This window comes from Dendropsophus ebraccatus, chromosome 12 (assembly GCF_027789765.1).
Source record: "Dendropsophus ebraccatus isolate aDenEbr1 chromosome 12, aDenEbr1.pat, whole genome shotgun sequence".
NCBI lineage: Eukaryota > Metazoa > Chordata > Amphibia > Anura > Hylidae > Dendropsophus > Dendropsophus ebraccatus.
The window spans coordinates 12,169,585-12,179,082 of NC_091465.1; the positions used below are offsets into that span (position 1 = coordinate 12,169,585).

Below are 9,498 nucleotides of genomic sequence, written 5' to 3' on the forward strand. Positions count from 1 at the left end.
TTACATCAACATACTCGTGTGTGAATAAGGTGCAAAAGGTGCAAAATGTGTTAAAAAGGTGTACAATGATGGTGTATATAATCAAACTAGAAACAAAATCTAGATATACTATACTGATGTGATAGTGTAATTAATCAAATAAAAAAAAAAATATATATATTGTGTTATAAATACGAAAGTTGATACATGATTAAATACCTAAAAAATATATCCACTCATAAATAAAACCATAGTGATAATTCATGTACTCAAGAGAATAGCTATGCCATTCAAATTGATGGTCATGATGCGTGATACCTATACAAATATATAAACACCTATAAAAATCCATAACATCATATACCTTATGCCTATACAAATACATCAAAACATCTGAATAATATATAATTCATAATTCATATATAATTCATAATGTGCGTAAAAAAAGTAAAAGTGCGCAAGTGCGTGTAGTGACCGAAAAAGCAACAAAAACAAAAAACCAAACCAGTGAAGTGCATAAAAATCCTTATGAAATGCATATAAATGTATTCATCATTATATCAAAGACCAAGTGATGCAATATAACTGCTAAAAAATTCCCTTTAAAACCCTTAAAGGTAAGGTATTCCCTATCCGCAAAAAAGGACTGTCCGAGTTATTTATAATACACCAATGTGTATACTAAAAAGTATAAAACCAAAAAATTTTAAAAAATTAAAACCACAGAGGGGATAATATCCACTCAGAGATCAGACTCTTAACGTTATACAGACAGTATACATACAGGGGTCTAGAGTACTACACAAGTACATGCAGCTTATAGCGTGAAAAACCAACTGATTGTACTTACAAAAAGGAAACAAAGCTGTTGACCTCATTAAGTCCCGCAGGTGTGAGTGTTTGAAGTTTCTCGATCCACATGCATTCTGTTTGGGCCAGCGTCCTCTTCCATTCACCTCCCCGTACATTCGGATAGACTCGGTCAATGCCCCTAACCTTCAGGAGAGAAAAATCGCAATTATGTTTTTGTTTAAAATGGCGTGCTAGCGGTTTCAGAAGGAGTGGGCTGTCGTCATGTTGTGCGGACATAATGTCCCGAACATGCTCTCTCACTCTCTTTCTGAACTCCCTGCTAGTCATGCCAACGTATACTTTGCCACATGGACAAGAGGCATGATACACAACGCCTTTAGTGCTGCAATCTATACTATGGGTAATCCGATAAGTTTTTATGCCCCTCGCATCACAGAAAGATTCTGTCTTTTCAATGTTTGGACAGGCTACACGATGTCCACAGTTATGGCATCCCCACTTGGGGCCCTTGCTACCAAATGCTCTCATTGGGGTATTGCCTTGGTAGTAGCTATGGACCAAGGTATCTTTAGGGTGCCTTCACACCTACCGTATCGCAGTAGAAAATCCGCTGCGGATCCGCAGCAGATTTAACTAAATGAATGAACACAGCATTAAATACGCACTGTCAAATCCGCTGCGGATCCGCAGCAGATTTGTAAGTGCGGATTTAATGCTGTGTTCATTCATTTAGTTAAATCCGCTGCGGATCTGCTGCGGATCCGCAGCAGATTTTCTACTGCGATACGGTAGGTGTGAAGGCACCCTTAAGATTCTTAGATCTCCTAAAAGTAATTGCCGCCCTTTCTGGTAGGAGTGCTGCCAAAGTAGGATGTTTTAATCACTTGTTTATATTCTAATGAAGTGATGATGTCACTAATTGATGATGTCACTAATTGATGATGATGTCACTAATTGATACTGATACTTAAGGAAGTCATGAGCACCCCCTCACTATGCTTGATAACGGTCTTGGAGAAGACAGAAATGTTGCATCTCTCTTTGTTTTTTGCTACTTGCAATAAATACCACCCTTTTTCCACCTGAAGTTGGTGTGCTGCAGAATTTCCTTTTGTATATATATATATATATATATATATATATATATATATATATGCTCCACTACATGATAAAGAATAAATAACTGATTTTGATTGAGTTTGGGTTTTGGAAAATTAGGGGCCCGTATAAAATGAAAAAACCAACCAACCAACCAACCAGTGTTCCCCATACAATGTACAATGTTTATGTGCTGCACATGAACTAAAGGCAAGTGATTGACTATAGTTGGGGAAGTTACAGGAGCACTTGGGGCATGACTGTGTACACTGGAGCCACATTCTCATCCCCCCCAGACCACTCCCCTCAACTTCTGTAGCCACTCCCAACCTAGTGACAGGCCACTCAGTAAATCACTGGATGACATGGGACAGCACTGTGGCCAGTGATTGGCTGAGAGGCCTGTCACTTTAGAGATGGGTTGGGAAGTTCCAGAGGAGGCTGCAGTGAGCGGGGAATCCGTGAAACAAGGCAGCAGGACACTGGAGAGTATGGACAGGTAAGTATGTTTATTATTTTCTTCACCCTCTCATTAGCCGTTGGCTGTACTGATGCATGGTCGTCGGCTGATGATTTTTAAACTTGTCAAAGGACAACAATCAGCCAATTTTCAGTTCCTCTGCTGATTGCTCTTTATTACATGGAGCGATATCTGCCCGAATCAGCTCATTTAGAAGATAATTGCTCTGTGTAATAGGTGCCTGACCTCCAAGATGTGTATTCACAGAAAGTAAGTGTCGGGGGGAAGAAAGGTCCAGCCGGAGTCCCGGTAACCTATTGAGAAGAAACCAGTTACAGACTGTACATATATTTCCGATTGCATTGTCCCACTGTGTGATCCCTTACGACTTATTGTTGGTTGTAGGATGTTACATTCTGCATTCTCAAAACTGTGAAGTTTTGTATTTTTTTTTCCCATTTTTTATTCTCTTTTATATTGGTTTGTATAGTACTTTCAGTGTAGCCTAAAGTAAATGGATCAAGTAAATGGTCACTGCTTTGAAGGTTCTCCCATCCATAGGTCATAGGATAATTATATGATCATGGATGGTCTGAATCTCAAAATCTTTAGAACAGGGACCAAAGTCTCCTGTTAGAATGGATCAGTGGGTTGGGTAGACAACTTTCAGCGCAGGAGGCGGTGACCTAGTTACCTTACTATATCTGCACGGCTACTAAATAGTATATAGATGAAGCCATTATGCAGAGGTGTAACTCGGTATGGGGGGACATAGATGGGCATCAGCAATGAAATGGCAATGCTCGTCTGAAGTACAGGGTTACCCTCGGCCATGCCTCTGGCACAATATTCTGGATATATTTTTGCAGGAAAAAGACACAGACGCACATTATAATGGTAAGTCTGGGATGCTTTTATTATTAGGTATTCTGCAGTGCAGTAAATTACATATGGAGTTAGGGGGTGATAGATTTGCCATAAGAATCAATGGAGGTATTTATAAAAAGATAAACTATCCCCTGGACTACATGATACATAACATTTATATTAAAGATTGAATAACAAAAAACTGGTTTTCTGATTTGAATCATTTCTACTTAACAAAATGGCTGCTTAACGTATAGCTGATCACATAGTGTATTTAGACGGAATCATCCAGAGTGGTGCTATTTCTAGTCATACGCATCTATAATTTCTGACAATGTTATATTTCTGCAGGTTGTATTTAAGATTTTTTTTCCTTGTTAGCTCCATAGAGGGTGGTGAGTAGCTGCTAAAAAGTCTCCCATTGCACTGCACACACCCACAGAGGACACCCACCCAGAAACATCAGCATAGAGGACAGTTTGGAGCAGTTGTAAGCAGTATAAGCTGTGAATTCCGTCTCTTATCATCTTGATATATCACTATAGATATAACTATTACCCCTCAAGACATGTTAACAGTAAATTGAGGGTAAATGATCAGTCAGACCTACTTCTCCTTGTGAGCTACAATGAATATACTGGCTTTATAGTCAACAAGGTCACACATAGCTGTTCTCTTCTTAACCTTACAGTCATCAATAACAAAGCCTTCTCCAGCCAAAGCTTTCCTGGCAAAAGCCTCATCATATGTGAAAACATGAAACCTGTCTTTCCCTACTGTGTAATATGTCATACCTAGACCCCCCAATAATATGAGGTGTCCTCCAGGTTTCAGCAACCTTGAGCACTTCCTCAGATATCTGATGTAATCATCTTGATCTTTGCAGACATTATCTAGGAGCCAAACACTGATGATACAATCGGCTGGTGGTAAGACTATCGGATCCGTCATATTCTCCTTCTCTAGGTCACATATCATTACATGCGGAATTGCTGATCTCATTTTCTCCTCTTTATCTGGTAACTCATCACTAAAAGAAATAGAAAAAAATAAGAATGTGATTGTCCTACAACCAGCATGAAGTGCTAAGAATCATTACTTTGTTTTTCTTATAGTGCTTAATATAATTAAGGACCTTATGAATGAGAAAATTGACCTCAAGAGAGATATAGACTTTTCTAAACATTTTCTAGAATAGACTAGCATTGCAAGGACGGCTGAAGACAAGAACCTGAATATACTGTAGAACTGCTTCATATCTAAGGTACATCAGCAACCATGACGGTGGGTGTCCCTTAAAGGGGTACTCCAGCAGGGGGGCACTTTTGTGCTGGGAGGTGGCCAAGGGAAAAGACATCCACTCACCTCCCCGGTTCCAGCGGCGGGTCCCTCATCGCGGCGCTCCGGTGCCCAATTCCCGGCCGCTTCTGGGTGTCTGACGTGGGCCCGGGTGTCTAACGCGGGCCCTTCACTCAGTGAAGGAGGCGGGATCTGAGCGGACTTGAAATGGATTCCGCCTCCTTCACTGAGTGGCTGAGCGGACCTGAGACGTCTCAGGCTCGCGTCAGACACCCAAAAGCAGCCAGGAACCGGGCACCGGAGCGCCGTGATGCAGAACCTGCCGCTGGAACCGGGGAGGTGAGTGGACGTCTTTTCCCTCGGCCACCTCCTCCCAGGTCCCAGCACAAAAGTGCCCCCCCGCTGGAGTACCCCTTTAAGATAATGAGAAATGCCTTACCCAATTCCTTGTATCTCTCTATGAAGTTTTAAGGTGTGACCCCAATTAAACGCTCCTGTCCGCATGTCAAGCCACTTCTTCAGCTCCATGATGCATCTCTCACTGACCTTCAGCACTATGATGTGATTAAAAAACTCACAGGCTGCATAGAGATGATGGATCATGCAACTAGCACTGAAGTCGATCAGGACGTCTCCTCTGATGTGACCTGCAGAAACAGTTTTCAAATATTAAATCTTCTAATTAAACCATTATAGATATGTAATGCTTGTATCACCTCTAGTATAAGGTGTAATCCTATGGTTCTTCTCTTTGGACAATCCCAGGAACAAACCAGGAAAGTGAACATCAAAAAAAAAAAAAATACTCAGCACTTCCAATTAAGAACCATATCTGTATTTAATGGGAATCCATTAGATAAAAAAAGACAAAGATAGGGGGATATTTACTAAGTAGTATAATTTATGTGACTCTTCTAATGAGGATTTATGAACATTTTGTTCCAATATTTTGTGACTGATTTATTAAAATTTAAAACTTCCATAGTAAATGCATTTAACCTCTTAACAACGCATGCCGCGTATACTCGTCATGCGCTGTTAAGGGTAAACAGAGAGGGCTTCCAGTGTAAGCCCTTTCTGCAGCCCGCGGTCCCAGGTTGCTATGTGCAGTCGGGGACCGCGAATATTAGCCGGCACGGCTGATTGCCACTACCGGCTAATAAACTATTTAAATGCAGCTGTCAAAGCTGACAGCTGCATTTAAATAGTGCTTGGCCCCCTCTCCCTGGTGTCTTGTGGGGGGGGGATCTCCCTCCACGCGATGCAATCGCACAGGGGAGATCCCTTCTACTGAGCCGGCTGGGGCTCAGCGTCTGAATGATGCTGATGCCGGCTCGGCAGTCAGTGTATCAGGTCTGCTGCAGACCAAAATAATAGAGCACTGATCTGATGGATCAGTGCTCTATTATATACACAGCATTGATCTCAATGGGGGAGATTTATCAAAGGGTGTAAAATTTAGACTGGTGCAAGCTGCCCACAGCAACCAATCACAGCTCAGCTTTCCTTTCAGCACTGCCTAAAGCTGAGCTGTGATTGGTTGCTGTGGGTAGTTTGCACCAGTCTAAATTTTACACCTTTTGATAAATCTCCCCCAATATGTGTAAAAAAATAAAGTGTTTTTATTAAACCCCCTCCCCTAATAAAAGTTAAAATTACCCCCCTTTTCCCATTTTATAAATAAAAATGAATAATTTATAAATTAACATATCCTGGGTCATCGCCCAAACTATTAAATTATCAGATTCCTGATCTTGCACGGTAAACGGCGTAAGCGCAAAAACCTGCCAAAGTGCAAAATTGCGCTTTTTTTTTTATTACATCAAATCCAGAAAAAAATGTAATAAAAGTGATCAAAAAGTTGCATATACATACAGTATACATAAAGTTACTAAAAGAAAGAAAAGATCATGGCGCAAAAAAATGACACCTCACAGCCCCATAGACCAAACAATGCTACAGTGCTACAAAAACATGGCCACTTTCTTGCAGAGACAGCACCACTCTTGTCTCCAGTTCAGGTCCGCCTTGTAATTAAGCTCCATTCACTTCAATGGAACTGAGCAGCAAAACCCCGCCCAAGTTGGAGACAAGAGTGGGGCTGTCTCTGGAAGAAAGTGGCCATGTTTTTGTAGCACTGGAAAAACTACTATGCAGTGCTAAACCCAAAGAAGAGGAAACTGTTACCTGGGTTCAACCTTGCCTACGCCAGTGATAAGGAACTAGTCAAGACTATCCAAAGCTAGGATTAGTCTGCAGTGGAGCAAAGCCGGCAAAGCTGAAGTCCTCCACTGGATCTTGCTCAGCCTACTCGGATAATCTTGAGAGGTAGTCTTTGCCCGTTGTTCAAGCCTGGGACTTTTACTACTAAACCTGACACTTGCTGGACTTGTTTGGCAAAACGCGGTCTTCTTCTTCTTCACAACCTATTCTTGAGTCTTCTTCTACACTGTACTACTTAAGCAAGACAGCCCCCTAACCTGCTCAACTAAGCTACACTTTCCTAACCTACTCAACTTACCTATTTTTCTCAGCTTACTATCTACACCTCAAGCACCCAAGCTAAACATTCAGTTTTGTCCGTCAAGATAAAGAACATTGTTATGTTCCATCCTCTGTGTTTATTTTTTGCGCTCATTTCACCTGTTTGTATTGCACTGAAGATCGGAAGTAAATGCTATTCTAGTGAAGTGCTGGACTCTGAGCTCATAAATCTCCATTGTACCTACACCCACACATTGTTCTACCCTTACAAAGCCCAATGCCAGTGTGCCCGGGGGTTGGTATCGCCACTCCTGGCCAAAGTGACAAGTGCTCAAGGTAAACACCAACCAGCCCACTGCTGCTACCACTTAGCAACCCTAGGCCCTGGAATCTGCTCTGTTGCCTGTACTTTCCTGCTGCCCTATATAGGAAACCAGTCTTCCCACAGTGTCCTAGCCTATTAATATAGCAGTAGCTGGTCCCCCCCCCATTGCCCTGCGGGTTATATGCCTCCCCCCCATAGCCCTGTTGGTTGGTGACCCAAAAAGCTAGGGTAAGGTTGTGTGGCAGATAAGAGGTTGACTGGAATACCTGAGATTGGGTAAACTGCCATGCCCGTGGGGGCCCCAACTACATTCGCTCCCCTGTCTGTCCTCCAGTGGCCATTTTACCTATACAGTACTTCACTATCTCTCCATATTACAATGCTGGACACCATTTCCTAGCCTAATAATGACCCTAAAAACCACCTGGTCATTAACTCTTACTGCTCCTCACCGGGAGGCCCTTTTACCCCAACTCCTCACTCTTTTTCTAGATATGTTTCTGCCACTATGTAGCTTTGATCACAGCTGATGAAGGCTACACAGTGACCAAAACACGATTAGAAAACAAGCAAGAACGTACAATGTTTTTTTTTTGTTTTTTTTTTTAAATCTGATGGATTCCTGTTGAATAAAGATACGGTTCTTAATTGGATTTAAGTGGCAGTTTTTTTTTTTACTTTAAGTATTGTTGCAAAGTCCTCTTCATATGGAGACCAGAACCACCGTACTGAAACAGATGATCTTCTTTGCCAATCTGGGTTCCTCCAGAGGCATTTATGAATGCTTGTTAATAGACCCTTGAGAATAAGCTATTCACAGAGTACGGCTATGTTCACACAACATAAGTAAATTATTAATCATGGCCGTTGTTGCCGATTTTGCAACACAGCCATGATTAATCCTTTACCCTCATTGTGCTGCAGGCCAAGGGAATCCTGGATGGAGTGTACACATATAGGGGGGGGGGGGATTTACGAAGACCGGCGTACAAGTATGCCGGTCTTATATTAGGGCCCGCCCCTAATATTATATTAGGGCCCGTAAGGCACACGCCTCACCCAAGCTCCCCCGGCCCGCCCATTGGGCGAGCGGGGCATACGCCAGGTAGAAGGGGCGAATATGCACCCTCTCCCTGGCGTACACCTTGGGCGGATGTTTCGTAAATGTCCCATATAGTATACTCTCAACTATTCAATGAAAAGCTGCCACAGAAAACCTGTCAGTACACACAATGGAGCGTGCGGCTCTGGCCAAACGCTCCACTGAGTGCAGCGGCGAATTCAGATGAGGGCGCGCACGGATGCGCCCACATCCGAATTCAACTGCAGTGAAGAACATCCACTGCAGTACCGGCCAGGATGATCTTCTCTAACACGGCCGTTGACTTACCACGTGTGAACATAGCCTACTATAGTGTAATCATTCTTACATATTGAGTGATGAACCTCTATAAAGACAACACACTATACATAAAAAATTGTTCTATAATAAAAGTATGAAAAAGTATAAAACCAAATAAACAGAAATATTAAGAAACATACCCAACGAGAATGTTTTTGCAAGATTTTCCATGGGAAACTTCAAGACATCCTCTTCAAAGGCCATATCAGGTTTATCTGACGCGTAATGCTCCAGATGTTGTCTGGGATCATAGCCGTGTACATGATAGCGCTTATAGGTGCTGGAAGCCATTGTGTAATCCTGTATCACAGACAGTGCAGCTACCTCTACACTGCGGCTCATGGGGGAGACTTATCAAACATTATGTACAGTGAAACTGGCTCAGTTGCCCCTAGCAACCAATCAGATTCCACCTTTCATTTTCCAGAGTCTGTGAAGAATGAAAAGTGGAATCTGATTGGTTGCTAGGGGCAACTGAGCCAGTTCCACTTTGCACCATGTTTGATAAATCTCCCCCATGGTGTTTATATAATGACTAAGAATCAATTTACAAAGTAACTGTAAATATTAAGTAATACATCATGAGTTATTATCCTCATATGCCAGTCATGGGACTGTGTGATAAAGAATTAAAAGACAACTCTCATAAAAAACTTTTTCCCAGTAATTGAAGCACATTATAAAGTTATATAACTCTGTAATGTGCTTCAATCACCTATCTGCCCCCCTTCCCTATCTTTTTCCCCCTCCACCCCGCACCAGGAAGTGTAG

General features: G+C 42.1%; 1 protein-coding gene across 1 annotated transcript; it reads right to left on the minus strand.

The window, feature by feature from the left end:
* Positions 1-3,262: 3,262 nt before the first annotated feature.
* On the minus strand, positions 3,263-9,030 carry LOC138769639 (nicotinamide N-methyltransferase-like). Its single transcript, XM_069948237.1, has 3 exons — positions 8,868-9,030; positions 4,956-5,163; positions 3,263-4,247 (listed from the first exon to the last, which is right to left on the minus strand). Exons 1-3 carry the CDS (start codon positions 9,016-9,018, stop codon positions 3,824-3,826), a joined length of 783 nt encoding a protein of 260 aa, XP_069804338.1. The 5' UTR covers positions 9,019-9,030; the 3' UTR covers positions 3,263-3,823.
* Between the last annotated feature and the right edge of the window lie 468 nt (positions 9,031-9,498).

Bases quoted from the DNA above. Each gene is read 5' to 3' on its own strand.
- LOC138769639 (XM_069948237.1), bottom strand. From the start codon at position 9,018: ATGGCTTCCAGCACCTATAAGCGCTATCATGTACACGGCTATGATCCC. The intron at 5,164-8,867 runs GTATGTTTCTTA...CTGTTTCTGCAG, and splicing joins TGCAAAAACATTCTCGTTGG to GTCACATCAGAGGAGACGTC. The intron at 4,248-4,955 runs GTAAGGCATTTC...TATTTCTTTTAG, and splicing joins AGAGAGATACAAGGAATTGG to TGATGAGTTACCAGATAAAG.